At 46.8% G+C, this 21195-nt stretch overlaps 1 protein-coding gene across 2 annotated transcripts in view; it reads right to left on the bottom strand.

The window, feature by feature from the left end:
- rgs19 (regulator of G protein signaling 19) overlaps positions 1 to 21195 on the bottom strand; it is a 99165-nt gene that overhangs the window by 34724 nt on the left and 43246 nt on the right. Inside the window, exons 3-5 of one of the 2 annotated variants that reach the window (XM_014134284.2) lie at positions 10685 to 10824; positions 2604 to 2684; positions 889 to 1123 (exon numbers count right to left, since the gene is read on the bottom strand). In XM_014134284.2, the coding sequence (XP_013989759.1) occupies positions 889 to 1123; positions 2604 to 2684; positions 10685 to 10824 (456 nt within the window). The remainder of the gene's footprint in view (positions 1 to 888; positions 1124 to 2603; positions 2685 to 10684; positions 10825 to 21195) is intronic. The other variant, XM_014134285.2, reaches the window with a different exon arrangement.

The raw sequence follows: 21195 nt of genomic DNA, 5'->3' as shown, positions 1-21195 counted from the left end.
CGACAGGCTATGTTCACACTGCCGACAAAATGTGGTGGAAACTGAGCTGCATTTCCTAACCTCCTGCCAAATGTATGACCATACTAGAGACACACATATTTCCCTCAGATTACACAGATCCACAAAGAATTTGAAAACATATCCAATATTTGATAAACTCCCATATCTATTGGGTGAAATACCACAGTGTGCCATCACAGCATCAAGATGTGTGACCTGTTGCCACAAGAAAAGGGAAACCAGTGAAGAACAAACACCATTGTAAATACAACCCATATTTATGTTTATTTATTTTCCCTTTTGTACTTTAACTATTTGCACATTGTTACAACACTGTATATATACATAATATTACATTTTAAATGTATTTATTCTTTTGGAACTTATGTGAGTAATATTTACTGTTCTCTTTTTTATGGTTTATTTCACTTTTGTTTATTGCTTTGGCAATGTAAACATATCTTTCCCATGCCAATAAAGCAACTTGAATTGACTTGAATTGAATTGAGAGAGAGAGAGAGAGAGAGTGAGAGAGAGAGAGAGAGAGAGCTCTTGCTTTTTGCCATTGCAGTCGCTCCATTCCTGGCAGAGGTGAATTACAGTGTTGAAGTTTAATGTTGAGAGATCACACTCCAAATCTGAGCTTCATATGCAACTCCCCAGGGAGGGAGGGAGGGAGGGAGAGAGAGAAGAGAAGAGAAGAGAGAGAGAGAGGGAGAATAGAAGAGAGAGAGAGAGGGGCTGCAGTCTCACATTTTTCAGGACGAGGGGAGGATAAAGACAAGAGGACAGGCAATAGGCAGAGGAGTATCGAGAGAGAAAAGGAGAGAGGGAGGACAGAGAGGATGGGGTGAGGAAGGGGGGGAGAGAAACAGGAAGTACTCGTACCTCTTTGGGAGACAGGACAGAAATGTAGTCCTCGTAGATCATGCGTGCCTTCTCCTCCACTGTGTTCTTGTTCATCTCCTGTTTGAGGTCTTCACAGGCCAGCCAAAACAACATGTTCTCCTCGCTGTACTCAGTCCTTAAGAACTCCCTGAACACATTCCGACCTGCAGGATTCTTCATCAGCTTGTCGAACGACTGGGCCCAGACCCTAATCTCCTCTAATGTTGGTTTGGTGCTGAGAGATGGAGGGAAAGAGAGAGAGAGAGAGAGAGAGAGGTTAAACAACTGGGCCCAGACCCTAATCTCCTCTAATGTTGGTTTGGTGCTGAGAGATGGAGGGAAAGAGAGAGAGAGAGAGAGGTTAAACAACTGGGCCCAGACCCTAATCTCCTCTAATGTTGGTTTGGTGCTGAGAGATGGAGGGAAAGAGAGAGAGAGAGGTTAAACAACTGGGCCCAGACCCTAATCTCCTCTAATGTTGGTTTGGTGCTGAGAGATGGAGGGAAAGAGAGAGAGAGAGAGGTTAAACAACTGGGCCCAGACCCTAATCTCCTCTAATGTTGGTTTGGTGCTGAGAGATGGAGGGAAAAAAAGAGAGAGGTTAAACAACTGGGCCCAGACCCTAATCTCCTCTAATGTTGGTTTGGTGCTGAGAGATGGAGGGAAAGAGAGAGAGAGAGGTTAAAAAACTGGGCCCAGACCCTAATCTCCTCTAATGTGGGTTTGGTGCTGAGAGATGGAGGGAAAGAGAGAGAAACGACTGGGTCCCTCATCTCGTCTAGTGTTGGGTTGTTGCTGGAGGAGACAGAGATGTTAAACGGCTGGGGGTGATGCCCTCATCATCGCCAATGTTGGTTTGGTACTAAGAGACAGATTATTGATTTAGACCAGGTTTAGACAAAACCTGGTTGATCAACATACAGCAAACTGATCTATGACCCAGATCTACAGTATGACCCAGATCTACAGCTGGGGTAAGGGTGTAGGGGTTAGGGTGTAGGGTGTAGGGGTTAGGGTGTAGGGGTTAGGGTGTAGAGGTGTAAAGGTTAGGGTGTAGGGGTTAGGGTGTAGAGGTGTAAAGGTTAGGGTGTAGGGGTTAGGGTGTAGGGGTGTAAAGGTTAGGGTGTAGGGGTTAGGGTGTAAAGGTTTGGGTGTAGGGGTTAGGGTGTAGAGGTGTAAAGGTTAGGGTGTAGGGGTTAGGCTGTAGGGGTTAGGGTGTAGGGGTTAGGGTGTAGGGGTGTAAAGGTTAGGGTGTAGGGGTTAGGGTGTAGAGGTGTAACGGTTAGGGTGTAGGGGTTAGGGTGAAGAGGTGTAAAGGTTTGGGTGTAGGGGTTAGGCTGTAGGGGTTAGGGTGTAGGGGTTAGGGTGTAGAGGTGTAAAGGTTAGGGTGTAGGGGTTAGGCTGTAGGGGTTAGGGTGTAGGGGTTAGGGTGTAGAGGTGTAAAGGTTAGGGTGTAGGGGTTAGGGTGTAGGGGTTAGGGTGTAGAGGTATAAAGGTTAGGGTGTAGGGTTTAGGGTGTAGGGGTTAGAGTGTAGGGGTTAGAGTGTAGGGGTTAGGGTGTAGAGGTTAGGGTGTAGGGGTTAGGGTGTAGAGGTTAGGGTGTAGAGGTTAGGGTGTATGGGTTAGAGTGTAGGGGTTAGGGTGTAGGGGTTAGGGTGTAGAGGTTAGGGTGTAGAGGTTAGGGTGTAGGGGTTAGGGTGTAGGTGTGTACTCACCAAGCTTCACAGTTTGATATGCTCTCCAGATGCGTCTCCAGGGATTTCTTCCTCCTGTCCTCTTCATTCCTAACAGTGAAACTGCAACGTGGTGAAACTACATCACAGCACTTTTACATAGACACACACATGCTCGCTCGCTCACTCACTCTCTCGCTCGCTCGCTCACTCACTCACTCACTGACTCACTCACTCACTCACTCACTCACTCACTCACTCACAGGCACACAGGGTTGGGAGTAATGGATTAAATGTAATATATTGTAATCAGATTACAGATATTTTGGAAAAACTAGATTATTACTTCTAGGATTACTTGTAAATTCAGAAAGGTGGTTTGCAATATCTTTCTGTTATCTTTGACAACTTTCGGTTTTAATGACTTTCAAAATCAGCATTGAAAAAAACGTTGTTTTTTTTTCTGTCTGAGCGAGTTTGACCACAAGGCAGACATCACTATGAAGACACATGAAATGCGTTTGATGGATCGCGTGAAAAGAGCAGGAATAGGCTTTTGTGGGCTACAGTCCAAGATATGTCGTCCAGAGGTGTGACTGCTGTAGGTATCCAAAGATTATCCAAGTTGAATTAACACTACACCAGTGCACACTTTTGCAATACTAAAACAGCTGCAAATTATCAAAACATCAAACTGTCACCAACAAAAACAATAGCAAATGCAGCATATGGCATTCTGTCACGCCCTGATCTGTTTCACCTGTCTTATGTGATTGTCTCCACCCACCTCCAGATGTCTCCTGTTTCCCCCATTAGTCCCCGGTGTATTTATCTCTGTGTCTCCTGTTTTCCCCATTAGTCCCCGGTGTATTTATCTCTGTGTCACCTGTTTTCCCCATTAGTCCCCGGTGTATTTATCTCTGTGTCTCCTGTTTTCCCCATTAGTCCCCGGTGTATTTATCTCTGTGTCACCTGTTTTCCCCATTAGTCCCCGGTGTATTTATCTCTGTGTCTCCTGTTTCCCCCATTAGTCCCCGGTGTATTTATCTCTGTGTCTCCTGTTTTCCCCAATAGTCCCCGGTGTATTTATCCCTGTGTCTCCTGTTTTCCCCATTAGTCCCCGTTGTATTTATCCCTGTGTTTCCTGTCTCTCTGTGCCAGTTTGTCTTGTTTTGACAAGTCAACCAGCATTTCTCCTAGATCCCCAGTCTCTGTTTTTTCCTAGCCCTCCTGGTTTTGACCCTTGCCTGTCCTGATGCTGAATCTGCCTACCTGACCACTGCCTGTCCTGACCTCGAGTCTGCCTATCCCCTGGTAATGTTTGGACTCGGACCTGTTCACTGAACCCCTGCCTGTCCTGACCTCGAGTCTGCCTATCGCCTGGTACTGTTTGGACTCTGACCTGGTTTATGAACTCTCGCTTGTCCTGACCTGGAGCCTGCCTATCGCCTGGTTACTGTTTGGACTCTGACCTGGTTTATGAACTCTCGCCTGTCCCCGACCTGCCTTTTGTCTACCCCTTTTGTTATAATAAAAATCGGAGTTCAAACATCTGCCTTCTGTGTCTGTATTTGGGTCTCGCCTTGTGCCCTTAAAGCATTAATTTTTCACATGCAAAAAGCACTTTTCGGTAGTGCTTAAAGCTTGCCATTCTGAAAGCAGCATTTCTTCTTCAACTCAATAAGCCCGATCAGTCGTCCATGACAACAAAATCATAAACAACAGATTAGGCTAATTAGTCCTTCGTTTTTGGGTTATGCTCTGGTAAAATCATTTGGCTAATCTATATTTCCATCTTTCCAAGTCCTATTCTTCAAGATAAAGGCTGACTGGAAATCTGACAGACGTTGGTGTTGAATGTAAATACTGTATATAACACATACACACACATATACATATATATGTGTATATGTGTGTGTGTATGTGTTATGTGTATGTGTTATATATATATAAATATAAAACCTACAGTGCCAGTCAAAAGTTTGGACACACATTTTTTTAAAACTATTTTCTACATTGTAGAATAATAGTGAAGACATCAAAACTATGAAATAACACATATGGAATCATGTAGTAACCAAAAAAGTGTTAAACAAATCAAAATATATTTTATATTTGAGATTCTTCAAAGTAGCCACCCTTTGCCTTGATGACAGCTTTGCACACTCTTGGAATTAAATCAATCAGCTTCATGAGGAATGCTTTTCCAACAGTCTTGAAGGAGTTCAGACATATGCTGAGCACTTGCTGGCTGCTTTTCCTTCACTCTGCAGTCCAACTCATCCCAAACCATCTCAATTGGGTTGAGGTTGGGTGATAGTGGAGGCCAGGTCATCTGATGCAGCACTCCATCACTCTCCTTCTTGGTCAAATAGCCCTTACACAGCCTGGAGGTGTGTTGGGTCATTGTCCTGTTGAAAAACAAATGATAGTCCCACTAAGCGCAAACCAGATGGGATGGCGTATCACTGCAGAATGCTTTGGTAGCCATGCTGGTTAAATGTGCCTTGAATTCAAAATAAATCACTGACAGTGTCACAAGCAAAGCACCCCCACGCATCACACCTCCTCTTCTATGCTTCACGGTGGGAACCTCACGAGGAGATCATCCGTTCACTGGATCTGTGTCTCACAAAGACACGGCTGTTGGAACCAAAAATCTCAAATTTGGACTTATCAGACCAAAGGACAGATTTCCACCGGTCTAATGTCCATTGCTCATCTTTCTTGGCCCAAGCAAGTCTCTTCTTATTATTATTGGTGTCCTTTAGAACGGCAACCTAACAGCACCGGAGAGGATGGCTGCCGTTTTACAGGCTCCTAACCAAATGTCCTAGTTTTTTGGCCAAAGTGCAATCATTGGAAAACAAAATGGATGATATACGATCAAGACTCTCCTACCAACGGGACATTAAAAACTGTCATATCTTATGTTGTGTTAACCGAGTCATGGCTGGCTTCTCTGCGCATCGGCAGGACAGAGCAGCTACGTCTGGTAAGACGAGAGGCAGTGTGTCTATTTGTCAATAACAGCTGGTGTGCGATGTATAATATTAAGGTAGTATCGAGGCATTGCTCGCCTGAGGTAAAGTACCTTATGATAAGCTGTAGACCACACTATCTACTGAGAGAGGTCTCAACTATATTATTCGTAGCCGTCTATTTACCACCACAGCCCTAAGACCGCACTCAACCAGCTGTATAAGGCCATAAAACAAACAAGAAAATGCTCAACCAGAAGCGGCACTCCTAGTGGCCGGGGGGACTTTAATGCGGGCAAATTTAAATCCGTTTTACCTCATTTCTACCAGCATGTCACATGTTCAACTGGAGAAAAAAAACTCTAGACACCTTTACTCCACACATGGAGATGCAAAACTCTCCTCCGCCCTCCATTTGGCATATCTGACCATAATCCTATCCTCCAAATAGAACCCTGTCTCTATTCTAGAACCTCCCCTGCTCTAGTCTGTAACCCAGATAGAACACTGTCTCTATTCTAGAACCTCCCCTGCTCTAGTCTGTAACCCAGATAGAACCCTGTCTCTATTCTAGAACCTCCCCTGCTCTAGTCTGTAACCCAGATAGAACCCTGTCTCTATTCTAGAACCTCCCCTGCTCCAATCACAAACTATCATACAAGCAAAAAATAAAGCAGGAAGTACCAATGACTCTCTCAATACGGAAGTGGTCAGATGATGCGGATGCTACGCTACAGGACTGTTTTGCTAGCACAGACTGGAATATGTTCAGGGATTTATCAGATGGCATTCATCGGCTCATCAATAAGTGCATCCACGACGTCGTCCCCACAGTCCCAGCTGCCTTGAGATCATTGACAAGATCCTCCTGTGTAGTTCTGGGCTGATTCCTCACCGTTCTCATGATCATTGCAACTCCACGAGGTGAGATCTTGAATGGAGCCCCGATGATCTTGTAGCCCATTCCAGCCTTGTGTAGGTCTACAGTCTTGTCCCTGACATCCTTGGAGAGCTCTTTGGTCTTGGCCATGGTGGAGAGTTTGGAATCTGATTGATTGATTGCTTCTGTGGACAAGTGTCTTTTATACAGGTAACAAACTGAGATTAGGAGCACTCCCTTTAAGAGTGTGCTCCTAATCTCAGCTTGTTACCTGTATAAAAGACACCTGGGAACCAGAAATCTTTCTGATTGAGAGGGGGTCAAATACTTATTTCCCTCATTAAAATGCAAATCAATTTATAACATTTTTGACATGCATTTTTCTGGATATTTTTGTTGTTATTCTGTCTCTCACTGTTCAAATAAACCTACCATTAAAATTATAGACTGGTCCTTTCTTTATCAGTGGGCAAACGCACAAAATCAGCAGGGGATCAAATACTTTTTTCCCCCACTGTATTTGAGCAACGATCTGAGGCTGGTAATGAACTTAAAGTAATGTCTTAAAGTAATGATGGACTGTCATTTCTCTTTGCTTATTTGAACTGTTCTTGCCATAATATGGACTTGGTCTTTTACCAGATAGGGCTATCTTCTGTATACCACCCCTACCACCCCTACCAACCTGTACGCTCTCGTTAGTTGGCCCTCGCTTCATACTCATCGCCAAACCCACTGGCTACAGGTTATCTACAAGTCTCTGCTAGGTAAAGCCCCGCCTTATCTCAGCTCACTGGTCACCATAGCAGCACCCACTCGTAGCACGCGCTCCAGCAGGTATATTTCACTGGTCACCCCCAAAGCCAATTCCCCCTTTGGTTGCCTTTCCTTCCAGTTCTCTGCTGCCAATGACTGGAACGAACTGCAAAAATCACTGAAGACTCATATCTCCCTCACTAGCTTTAAGCATCAGCTATCAGAGCAGCTCACAGATCACTGCACCTGTACATAGCCCATCTGTAAACAGCCCATCTATCTACCTACCTCATCCCCATACTGTATTTATTTATTTATCTTGCTCCTTTGCACCCCAGTATCTCTACTTGCACATTCATCTTCTGCACATTCTACCATTCCAGTGTTTAATTGCTATACTGTAATTACTTCACCACCATGGCCAATTTATTGCCTTACCTCCCTTATCTTACCTCATTTGCACTCACTGTATATAGACTTTTTTGTTTTATTTTTTTCTACTGTATTATTGACTGTATGTTTTGTTTATTCCATGTGTAACTCTGTGTTGTTGTATGTGTCAAATTGCTATGCTTTATCTTGGCCAGGTCGCAGTTGTAAATGAGAACTTGTTCTCAACTAGCCTACATGGTTAAAAAAAGGTTAAATAAAATAAATAAAAATAAAATACCTTGTCACAACACAACTGATTGGCTCAAATGCATTAAGAAGGAAAGAAATTCCACAAATGAACTTTTAACAAGGCTCACCTGTTAATTGAAATGCATTCCACGTGACTACCTCATGCAGCAAGTTGAGAGAATGCCAAGAGTGTGAAAACCTGTCATCATAGGCCAAGGGTGGCTACTTTGAAGAATCTAAAATCTAAAATATATTTTAATTTATTTAACACTTTTTTGGTTACTACATGATTCCATATGTGTTATTTCATAGTTTTCGTGTCTTCACTATTATACTACAATGTAGAAAATAGTAAAAATAAAGAAAAACCCTTGAATGAGTAGGTGTGTCCAAAACTTTGACTAGTACTGTATATCACCTATATAACATATTACCATCTGTAGTGGAAAGCAATGGGTTAGAAGAAGCCTACATTCCCAACACATAAATTCATTTATGGCCAGCTATGTAAACTCTAACATACATCTGGATAGAACAGTAAAGAACAGGAAGCAGAACAGAGCAGGTGATAGAGCAGTAGAGAACAGGAAGCAGAACAGAACAGGTTATAGAACAGTAGAGAACAGGAAGCAGAAAAGAACAGGTGACACAGCAGTAGAGAACAGGAAGCAGAACAGAGCAGGTGATACAGCAGTAGAGAACAGGAAGCAGAACAGAACAGGTGACACAGCAGTAGAGAACAGGAAGCAGAACAGAACAGGTGATACAGCAGTAGAGAACAGGAAGCAGAACAGAGCAGGTGATAGAACAGTAGAGAACAGGAAGCAGAACAGGAAGCAGAACAGAGCAGGTGATAGAACAGTAGAGAACAGGAAGCAGAACAGAACAGGTGACACAGCAGTAGAGAACAGGAAGCAGAACAGAACAGGTGACACAGCAGTAGAGAACAGGAAGCAGAACAGAACAGGTGATACAGCAGTAGAGAACAGGAAGCAGAACAGGAAGCAGAACAGAGCAGGTGATAGAACAGTAGAGAACAGGAAGCAGAACAGAACAGGTGACACAGCAGTAGAGAACAGGAAGCAGAACTGAGCAGGTGATAGAACAGTAGAGAACAGGAAGCAGAACAGAACAGGTGACACAGCAGTAGAGAACAGGAAGCAGAACTGAGCAGGTGATAGAACAGTAGAGAACAGGAAGCAGAACAGAACAGGTGACACAGCAGTAGAGAACAGGAAGCAGAACTGAGCAGGTGATAGAACAGTAGAGAACAGAAAGCTGAACAGAACAGGTGACACAGCAGTAGAGAACAGGAAGCAGAACTGAGCAGGTGATAGAACAGTAGAGAACAGGAAGCTGAACAGAACAGGTGATACAGGAAGCAGAACAGAGCAGGTGATAGAACAGTCGAAAACAGGAAGCAGAACAGAGCAGGTGATAGAACAGTAGAGAACAGGAAGCAGAACAGAGCAGGTGATAGAACAGAAGATAACAGGAAGCAGAACAGAGCAGGTGATAGAACAGTAGAGAACAGGAAGCAGAACAGAGCAGGTGAAAGAACAGGAAGCAGAACAGGAAGCAGAACAGAGCAGGTGATAGAACAGGAAGCAGAACAGAGCAGGTGATAGAACAGGAAGCAGAACAGGAAGCAGAACAGAGCAGGTGACAGAGCAGTCCCTCTGCTGAACATCTGTGGGTCCAGCCTCTGACACTGGAGTGTACCATATACTATGTGAGAAGAGGGGGATACTGGGAAATACTATGTTCTCAGTGAGAGTGGGGGGGACGTACCAAATACTTTATGAGCACAAATTTTTGTTCCTGTAGATTTTGACCAGGCATGAAGCCTTGTTACAGGGATGCTGTGAGTGTAGGGGGGGATGCTGTGATTGTAGGGGGGATGCTGTGAGTGTAGGGGGGATGCTGTGAGTGTAGGGGGGATGCTGTGAGTGTAGGGGGGGCGCTGTGAGTATAGGGGGGACAGGGATGCTGTGAGTGTAGGGGGGGATGCTGTGAGTGTAGGGGGGGATGCTGTGAGTGTAGGGGGGGATGCTGCGAGTGTAGGGGGGGATGCTGTGAGTGTAGGGGGGATGCTGTGAGTGTAGGGGGGGACAGGGATGCTGTGAGTGTAGGGGGGATGCTGTGAGTGTAGGGGGGGATGCTCTGAGTGTAGGGGGGGATGCTGCGAGTGTAGGGGGGATGCTGTGAGTGTAGGGGGGGATGCTGTGAGTGTAGGGGGGGGATGCTGTGAGTGTAGGGGGGATGCTGTGAGTGTAGGGGGGATGCTGTGAGTGTAGGGGGGATGCTGTGATTGTAGGGGGGATGCTGTGAGTGTAGGGGGGATGCTGTGAGTGTAGGGGGGATGCTGTGAGTGTAGGGGGGGGCGCTGTGAGTATAGGGGGGACAGGGATGCTGTGAGTGTAGGGGGGGATGCTGTGAGTGTAGGGGGGATGCTGTGAGTGTAGGGGGGGATGCTGCGAGTGTAGGGGGGGATGCTGTGAGTGTAGGGGGGGATGCTGTGAGTGTAGGGGGGGACAGGGATGCTGTGAGTGTAGGGGGGGATGCTGTGAGTGTAGGGGGGGATGCTCTGAGTGTAGGGGGGGATGCTGCGAGTGTAGGGGGGGATGCTGTGAGTGTAGGGGGGATGCTGTGAGTGTAGGGGGGGATGCTGTGAGTGTAGGGGGGATGCTGTGAGTGTAGGGGGGGATGCTGTGAGTGTAGGGGGGGATGCTGCGAGTGTAGGGGGGGATGCTGTGAGTGTAGGGGGGGATGCTGTGAGTGTAGGGGGGGGATGCTGTGAGTGTAGGGGAGGGGATGCTGTGAGTGTAGGGGGGGATGTTGTGAGTGTAGGGGGGATGCTGTGAGTGTAGGGGGGGGCGACCTACCATGAGCAGCTACAGCAGCAACACCAGCAGAAGCAGCATGGGTTTGGTCTCTGTGTGTTGGGCTGTCGTTGAGCCCGGCTGGTCGACATCTCGCTGACAGCCATGGGAGACTCTCCGTCTGCCGGGACAGGGCCTGTGTACTGAGAGAGAGACAGAGACAGAGAGAGAGAGAGAGAGAGAGACACACACACACAGAGAGAGGAGAGAGAGAGACACAGAGAGAGAGAGAGAGAGAGAGAGAGAGAGACAGAGAGAGAGAGAGAGAGAGAGATTCAGAGAGAGAGAGAGAGAGAGAGACAGAGAGACAGAGAGAGAGAGACAGAGAGAGACAGAAACAGAGAGAGAGACAGAGACAGAGAGAAAGAGACAGAGAGAGACAGAGACAAAGAGAGAGAGAGACAGAGACAGAGACAGAGAGAGAGAGAGAGAGGGAGAGAGAAAGAGGGAGTGAAAGATAGAGAGAGCGAGGAGGAAGAGGGGAAAGAGAAAGAGAGGGGGGAAGGAGAGAGAGAGACAGAGAGAGAGAGACAGAGAGAGAGAGATTAGCACACACACACGTATGGAACACACCCACACACAGGGGTGTATGCATACAGATATGCACATGTACACGCACAATCACCAACATGAATAAACACTAGAGTTCGACCGATTAATCGGAATGACCGATTAATTAGGGCCGATTTTTCAAGTTTTCATAACAATCGGAAATCGGTACTTTTGGACGCCGATTTGGCCGATTTTTTTTATATATAATTATAAAAAAAAGTAAAAAATGTAGACCTTTATTTAACTAGGCAAGTAGGTTAAGAACACATTCTTATTTTCAATGACGGCCTACCGGGGAACAGTGGGTTAACTGCCTTGTTCAGGGGCAGAACGACAGATTTTTACCTTGTCAGCTCAGGGATTCAATCTTGCAATCTTACGGTTAACTAGTCCAACGCTCTAACCACCTGCACCATTGCAAAAGTGCCTAACCACCAAGTGCCTAACCACCTGCACCATTGCACTCCACGAGGTTACGCGAATGCAGTAAGAAGCCAAGGTAAGTTGCTAGCTAGCATTAAACTTATCTTATAAAAAACAATCAATCAATCATAATCACTAGTTAACTACACATGGTTGATGATATTACTAGTTTATCTAGCAGGTCCTGCGTTGCATATAATCACTTAGTACACGTTGCTCCAACCATAAACATCAATGCCTTTCTTAAAATCAATACACAAGTATATATTTTTAAACCTGCATATTTAGTTAATATTGCCTGCTAACATGAATTTCTTTTAACTAGGGAAAATGTGTCACTTCTCTTGCAAACAGAGTCAGGGTATATGCAGCAGTTTGGGCCGCCTGGCTCGTTGCGAACTGTGAAGACTATTTCTTCCTAACAAAGACAGCCGAACGGGGGATGATTTAATAAAAGCGCATTTGCGAAAAAAGCACAATCGTTGCACGACTGTACCTAACCATAAACATCAATGCCTTTCTTAAAATCAATACACAGAAGCATATATTTTTAAACCTGCATATTTAGCTAAAAGAAATCCAGGTTAGCAGGCAATATTAACCAGGTGAAATTGTGTCATTTTGCGTTCATTGCACGCAGTCAGGGTATATGCAACAGTTTGGGCCGCCTGGCTCGTTGCGAACTAATTTGCCAGAATTTTACGTAATTATGACATAACACTGAAGGTTGTGCAATGTAACAGGAATAATGTTTTGTTTTGGAGATGATAGTTTCCGGATTCGACCATATTAATGACCTAAGGCTCGTGTTTCTGTGTGTTATTATGTTATAATTAAGTCTATGATTTGATAGAGCAGTCTGACTGAGCGATGTTAGGCAGCAGCAGGCTCGTAAGCATTCATTCAAAATAGCACTTTCGTGCGTTTTGCCAGCCGCCCTTCGAGACGGAAGCTCTACTGTTACACTGGCAATACTAAAGTGCCTATAAGAACATCCAATAGTCAAAGGTATATGAAATACAAATCGTATAGAGAGAAATAGTCCTATAATTCCTATAATAACTACAACCTAAAACTTCTTACCTGGGAATATTGAAGACTCATGTTAAAAGGAACCACCAGCTTTCATATGTCCTCATGTTCTGAGCAAGGACGTTATCTTTTTTACATGGCACATATTGCACTTTTACTTTCTTCTCCAACACTTTGTTTTTGCATTATTTAAACCAAATTGAACACGGTTCATTATTTAGTTGAGGCTAAATTGATTTTATTGATGTATTATATTAACTTAAAATAAGTGTTAATTCAGTATTGTTGTAATTGTCATTATTGCAAAGAAAAAAGGGAAAAAAAAGACACAAAAATCGGCCGATTAATCGGTATCGGCGCTGAAAAATCATAATCGGTCGACCTCTAATAAACACACACACACACACACACACACACACACACACACACACACACACACACACACACACACACACACACACACACACACACACACACACACACACACACACACACACACACACACAGTTCAGCGGTACATCGAGGCAGAGTTCAAGCAATGTCAGTCCACTTAAACATCAGCTCTTAAGTTTTCATACATCAGTCTTCCATTAGTCTCTTTCTCTCCTTCCCCCTCTCTTTCCCCTCTTCCTCTCTCTCTCTCTCCTTCCAGCTCTCTATCTTTCACTCCCTCTTCCTCTCTCCTTCCACCTCTCTCTCTTTCTCGCTCTCCCCTTCCCTCTTTCTCTCTTGCTCTCTGTCTTTCTCACACTATCTCTCTCTGCCCCCAACTTCTCTTGCTATCTCTCTCTCCATCTCTCTCTGCCTCCCACCTCTCTCTCTCTTTCTCACTCAATGATCCTCTTGCTCTCTCTCTCTCAATTTAATTTAATTTCAATTTAAGAGCTTTATGGGAAACATATGTTTACATTGACAAAGATAGTGAAATAGATAATAAACAAAAATGAAATAAACAATAAAAACAATTACAGTAAACATTACACTCATAATTGTTCCAAAAGAAAAAATACATTTCAAATGTCATATTATGTATATATACAGTGTTGTAACGATGTGTTAAAATACAAAAGGGAAAATAAATAAACATAAATATGGGTTGTATTTACAATGGTGTTTGTTCTTCACTGGCTGCCATTTTCTTGTGGCAACAGGTCACAAATCTTGCTGCTGTGATGGCACACTGTGGTATTTCACCCAGTAGATATGGGAGTTTATCAAAATTGGGTTTGTTTTTGAATTCTTTGTGTCTGTGTAATCTGAGGAAAATATGTCTCTCTAATATGGTCATACATTTGGCAGGAGGTTAGGAAGTGCAGGTCAGTTTCCACCACATTTTGTGGGCAGTGTGCATATAGCCTGTCTTCTCTTGAGAGCCAGGTCTGCCTACGACAGCCTTTCTCAATAGCAAGGCTATACTCACTGAGTCTGTACATAGTCAAAGCTTTCCTTTAGTTTGGTGGTCAGGTATTCTGCCACTGTGAATTCTGCATGCAGTCTCTCAATTTGGTGTTTGTCCTTTTTTGTGAATTTTTGGTTGGTGAGCGGACCCCAGACCTCACAGCCATGAAGGGCAATAGGTTCTATAACTGATTCAAGTATTTTTTGCCAGATCCTAATTGGCATGTCGAATTTTATGTTCCTTTTGACGGCATAGAAGGCCCTTCTTGCCTTGTCTCTCAGATCGTTCACAGCTTTGTGGAAGTTACCTTTGGCGTTGATGTTTAGGTCAAGGTATGTATAGTTTTTTGTGTGCTCTGGGGCAACGGTGTCTAGATAGAATTTGTATTTGTGGTCCTGGTAACTGGACCTTTTTTGGAACACCATTATTTTTGTCTTACTGAGATATACTGTCAGGGCCCAGGTCTGTCAGGGCCCAGGTCTGACAGAATCTGTGCAGAAGATCTAGGTGCTGTTGTAGGCCCTCCTTGGTTGGTGACAGAAGGACCAGATCATCAATAGACATTTGACTTCAGATTCCAGTAGGGTGAGGCCGGGTGTTTCAGACTGTTCTAGTGCCCTCGCCAATTAGTTGATACATATATGTTGAAGAGGGTGGGGCTTAAGCTGCATCCCTGTCTCACCCCACGGCCCTGTGGAAAGAAATGTGTGTGTTTTTTGCCAATTTTAAACGCACACTTGTTTGTGTACATGGATTTTATAATGCTGTATGTTTTTCTCCCTACACCACTTTCCATCAATTTGTATAGCAGAGCCTCAATGCCAAAATGAGTCAAAAGCTTTTTTGAAGTCAACAAAACATGAGAAGACTTTGCCTTTGTTTTGGTTTGTTTGTTTGTCAATTAGGGTGTGCAGGGTGAATACGTGGTCTGTCATACGGTAATTTGGTAAAAAGCCAATTTGACATCTGCTCTCTTTCTCTCTCACTCCATCTCTTTCTCTCAATTCTCCTCTCTCTCTACACCCACCTTTTCCCTCTCTCTCTCTGCCCCCACCTTTTCCCTCTCTCTCTCGCTCTCAACTACCCTCTCTCCCTCTCTCTCTCTGCCCCCACCCCTCTCTCTCTCTCTCTGGGCAGTGAGTCAAAGAGCAGAACAGGAGGTGAGAGTGTAATGTAGTGTCAGTGGATTCCCAGACCACAGAAATCACCTGAGATGTTTTAGCAACATCAGCAGTATCCTGATTTCCCTACCTCACATGACACACTGACTGACTGACTGACTGGATGAATGACTGGATGAATGACTGGATGACTGACTGAGAAGGGGAGAGGATTACAGAGGAGAGAAGAGGAGAGGATAACAGAGGAGAGAAGAGGAGAGGACAGTAGAGGAGAGAAGGGAAGAGGATTACAGAGGAGAGAAGAGGAGAGGATAACAGAGTAGAGAAGAGGAGAGGACAGCAGAGGAGAGAAGAGAAATGGAAAGGAGGAGAGACCTACTGAGACACACGAGTGAAGCACAGAATAGAGCAGAAAAGACTCCTGTGCATTCCTTGGTGAAGGCCGTGTGAACTAAACCAACAGCACGTCTCACAGCACTGTGTGTCTGTTTGTGTGTGTGCGTCCTGTGTGTGTGTGTGTGTGTGTGTGTGTGTGTGTGTGTGTGTGTGTGTGTGTGTGTGTGTGTGTGCATGCGTGTTCTCTGAGTTCTCTGTAAAAGGGAAGTGTATGTGGCCACTTTTTAAACGGGGAAGTTCCTCTCACCACCAAAAGAGGAAGTTCCTCTCACCACCAAAAGGGGAAGTTCCTCTCACCACTAAAAGGGGAAGTGCCTCTCACCACCAAAAGGGGAAGTTCCTCTCACCACCAAAAGGGGAAGTTCCTCTCACCACCAAAAGGGGAAGTTCCTCTCACCACCAAAAGGGGAAGTTCCTCTCACCACCAAAAGGGGAAGTTCCTCTCACCACTAATAGGGGAAGTTCCTCTCACCACTAAAAGGGGAAGTTCCTCTAAGGCAAAGGTCATGTTTTGGAGGGAAGTGTCAGTGTGGAGCTTCCTTAAAGCATTTCTTATTCTTAAGGATTGGAGCCTTTTTTTCAAATTTTTGCCTAAAATGACATACCCAAATCTAACTGCCTGTAGCTCAGGACCTGAAGCAAGGATATGCATATTCTTGATACCATTTGAAAGGAAACACTTTGAAGTTTGTGGAAATGTGAAAGGAATGTATGAGAATATAAGACATTAGATCTGGTAGTAAAATAATACAAAGAAAAAAACATGCGTTTTCTATTGAAAAAAAAATTGGTCCCATCATCTTTGGAATGCAAGAGGAAGGCCATTATATCACTTAAGAGTCTAGGCGCAATTTAGAGTTTGGCCACTAGATGGCAGCAGTGTATGTGCAAAGTTTGAGACAGATCCAATGAACCATTGCATTACTGTTCAAAATGTTGTATAGAGTCTGCCCAAATGTGCCGAATTGGTCAATATATACATTTTCAAGTACATAACTATAGAAACATACAAAAATGATATGATAATAAACAATTTATGTTTAAAAACTCCCAGGAATGTCATACATTATGAATAATTAGCTTCCCTACAGTAAAGACACTAACTTTCACGCATCTAGATGGGGGGGAGACCCAGTTCCTACATTTTAATATAAAAATGTATTCTAACAAACAAAACTATGCTACATTTTTATCTCTGGGACCCTCAGGATGACAAATCAGAGCAAGATTACTGAATGCAAGTACATTATTTACCTTCAGAGGTGAATGTATCAAACCAGTTGCCGTGATAAACGTTTTGTTGTTGTTGTTGTTGTTGTTGTTGTGCACTCTCCTCAAACAATAACATGGTATTATTTCACTGTAATAGCTACTGCCCATATAAGACATGTCTATGTCCTGGGAAATGTTCTTGTTACTTACAACCTCACGTTAATCACATTAGCGTACGTGAGCTCAACCGTCCCGCGGTGGGGACACCAATCCCGTATAGGTTTTAAACAGAGAATATGGACAAGAGTTTGGGCATATTAATGGGCTGACGATGGGGAAGTTTGACAATGGGGCAGTTTAACGATGGGGCAGTCTCTCTCTCTCTCTCTCTCCGTATGTCCGTCTGTCTGTCTTCTCTATCTGTCGTCTCTCTCTAGGTGTGTCCCAAAGCTGTTCAGGGGGACAGGGGGCTTAATGCAGGGTGCCATTTTAATCTCTCCCATTTTTAATCCTCCCTCCCATGACCTCTGCTCTCCTTCTCAGCCTGCGCCCCTAATGGCACTATATCCCCTACATTGTGCACTACTTTGGACCAGACCCTAATGGGGCCCTGTTCAAAAGCAGTGCAGTACATAAGGAATAGGGTGTAATTTTGGACCCGTATTCAGTTTGATAACAGCCACCCCCACTGCAGCCAACGCCACTACAGCCATCCCCACTACAGCCACCCCCACTACAGCCACCACCACTACAGCCACCACCACTCCAGCCACCTCCACTACAGCCAGTACTACAGCCACCTCCACTACAGCCACCACCACTACTGCCACCTCCACTACAGCCAGTACTACAGCCACCTCCACTACAGCCACCACCACTACAGCCACCACAACTACAGCCACCACCACTACAGCCACCTCCACTACAGCCACCACCACTACAGCCAGTACTACAACCACCTCCACTACAGCCACCACCACTACAGCCACCTCCACTACAGCCAGTACTACAGCCACCACCACTCCAGCCACCACCACTACAGCCAGTACTACAGACACCTCCACTACAGCCACCCCCACTACAGCCACCTCCACTACAGCCAGTACTACAGCCACCTCCACTACAGCCACCACCACTACAGCCACCACCACTACAGCCACCTCCACTACAGCCAGTACCACAGCCACCTCCACTACAGCACCACTACAGCCACCACCACTACAGCCACCACCACTACAGCCACCTCCACTACAGCCACCACCACTACTGCCAACTCCACTACAGCCAGTACTACAGCCACCTCCACTACAGCCACCACCACTACAGCCACCACCACTACAGCCACCACCACTACAGCCACCTCCACTACAGCCACCACCACTACAGCCAGTACTACAACCACCTCCACTACAGCCACCACCACTACAGCCACCTCCACTACAGCCAGTACTACAGCCACCACCACTCCAGCCACCACCACTACAGCCAGTACTACAGACACCTCCACTACAGCCACCCCCACTACAGCCACCTCCACTACAGCCAGTACTACAGCCACCTCCACTACAGCCACCACCACTACAGCCACCACCACTACAGCCACCTCCACTACAGCCAGTACCACAGCCACCTCCACTACAGCACCACTACAGCCACCACCACTACAGCCACCACCACTACAGCCACCTCCACTACAGCCACCACCACTACAGCCACCACCACTACAGCCACCTCCACTACAGCCACCTCCACTACAGCCAGTACTACAGCCTGATTTCTAGCCTGTCTATCTATGGGTAACAGCGCTGACGTGTTATGCTCAACCTGTTCAGTTTTCCACGGCAAAACACCAGAACATGGCCCACTACAGCCACCTCCACTACAGCCACGTCCACTACAGCCTCGTCCACTACATCCACCACCACTACAGCCACCACCACTACAGCCACCCCCACTACAGCCACCCCCACTACAGCCTCGTCCACTACATCCACCACCACTACAGCCACCACCACTACAGCCACCCCCACTACAGCCACCCCCACTACAGCCACCTCCACTACATCCACCACCACTACAACCTCCACTACAGCCACCTCCACTACATCAACCACCACTACAGCCAGTACTACAGCCACCTCCACTACAGCCTCCACTACAGCCACCACCACTACAGCCACCCCCACTACAGCCACCACCACTACAGCCACCCCCACTACAGCCACCCCCACTACAGCCAGTACTACAACCAACTCCACTACAGCCACCACCACTACAGCCACCTCCACTACAGCCAGTACTACAGCCACCACCACTCCAGCCACCACCACTACAGCCAGTACTACAGACACCTCCACTACAGCCACCCCCACTACAGCCACCTCCACTACAGCCAGTACTACAGCCACCTCCACTACAGCCACCACCACTACAGCCACCTCCACTACAGCCAGTACTACAGCCACCTCCACTACAGCCACCACCACTACAGCCACCACCACTACAGCCACCTCCACTACAGCCAGTACTACAGCCACCTCCACTACAGCCACCACCACTACAGCCACCACCACTACAGCCACCTCCACTACAGCCAGTACTACAGCCAGATTTCTAGCCTGTCTATCTATGGGTAACAGCGCTGACGTGTTATGCTCAACCTGCTCAGTTTTCCACCACAAAACACCAGAACATGGCCCCACTACAGCCACCTCCACTACAGCCACGTCCACTACAGCCACGTCCACTACATCCACCACCACTACAGCCACCACCCCTACAGCCACCCCCTCTACAGCCACCCCCACTACAGCCACCTCCACTACATCCACCACCACTACAACCTCGACTACAGCCACCTCCACTACAGCCAGTACTACAGCCACCTCCACTACAGCCTCCACTACAGCCACCACCACTACAGCCACCCCCACTACAGCCACCACCACTACAGCCACCCCCACTACAGCCACCCCCACTACAGCCACCTCCACTACAGCCACCCCCACTACAGCCACCACCACTACAGCCACCACCACTACAGCCACCCCCACTACAGCCACCACCACTACAGCCACCACCACTACAGCCACCCCCACTACAGCCACCACCACTACAGCCACCCCCACTACAGCCACCCCCACTACAGCCAGTACTACAGCCACCTCCACTACAGCCACCCCCACTACAGCCACCACCACTACAGCCACCTCCACTACAGCCACCTCCACTACAGCCAGTACTACAGCCTGATTTCTAGCCTGTCTATCTATGGGTAACAGCGAATACGTTATGCTCAACCTGCTCAGTTTTCCACCGCAAAACACCAGAACATGGCCCCACTACAGCCACCTCCACTACAGCCACGTCCACTACAGCCACGTCCACTACATCCACCACCACTACAGCCACCCCCACTACAGCCACCCCCACTACAGCCACCCCCCACTACAGCCACCCCACTCCAGCCACCACCACTACAGCCAGTACTACAGACACCTCCACTACAGCCACCCCCACTACAGCCACCTCCACTACAGCCAGTACTACAGCCACCTCCACTACAGCCATCACCACTACAGCCACCTCCACTACAGCCAGTACTACAGCCACCTCCACTACAGCCACCACCACTACAGCCACCACCACTACAGCCACCTCCACTACAGCCAGTACTACAGCCACCTCCACTACAGCCACCACCACTACAGCCACCTCCACTACAGCCACCTCCACTACAGCCAGTACTACAGCCAGATTTCTAGCCTGTCTATCTATGGGTAACAGCGCTGACGTGTTATGCTCAACCTGCTCAGTTTTCCACCACAAAACACCAGAACATGGCCCCACTACAGCCACCTCCACTACAGCCACGTCCACTACAGCCACGTCCACTACATCCACCACCACTACAGCCACCACCCCTACAGCCACCCCCACTACAGCCACCCCCACTACAGCCACCTCCACTACATCCACCACCACTACAACCTCCACTACAGCCACCTCCACTACAGACAGTACTACAGCCACCTCCACTACAGCCTCCACTACAGCCACCACCACTACAGCCACCCCCACTACAGCCACCACCACTACAGCCACCCCCACTACAGCCACCCCCACTACAGCCACCTCCACTACAGCCACCCCCACTACAGCCACCACCGCTACAGCCACCACCACTACAGCCACCCCCACTACAGCCACCACCACTACAGCCACACCCACTACAGCCACCCCCACTACAGCCACCCCCACTACAGCCACCTCCACTACATCCACCACCACTACAACCTCCACTACAGCCACCTCCACTACATCAACCACCACTACAGCCAGTACTACAGCCACCTCCACTACAGCCTCCACTACAGCCA

This window comes from Salmo salar, chromosome ssa13 (genome assembly GCF_905237065.1).
Source record: "Salmo salar chromosome ssa13, Ssal_v3.1, whole genome shotgun sequence".
Lineage (NCBI taxonomy): Eukaryota > Metazoa > Chordata > Actinopteri > Salmoniformes > Salmonidae > Salmo > Salmo salar.
Note: the sequence above shows the minus strand (reverse complement) of the source record. Positions and strands in the feature narration are given on the sequence as shown.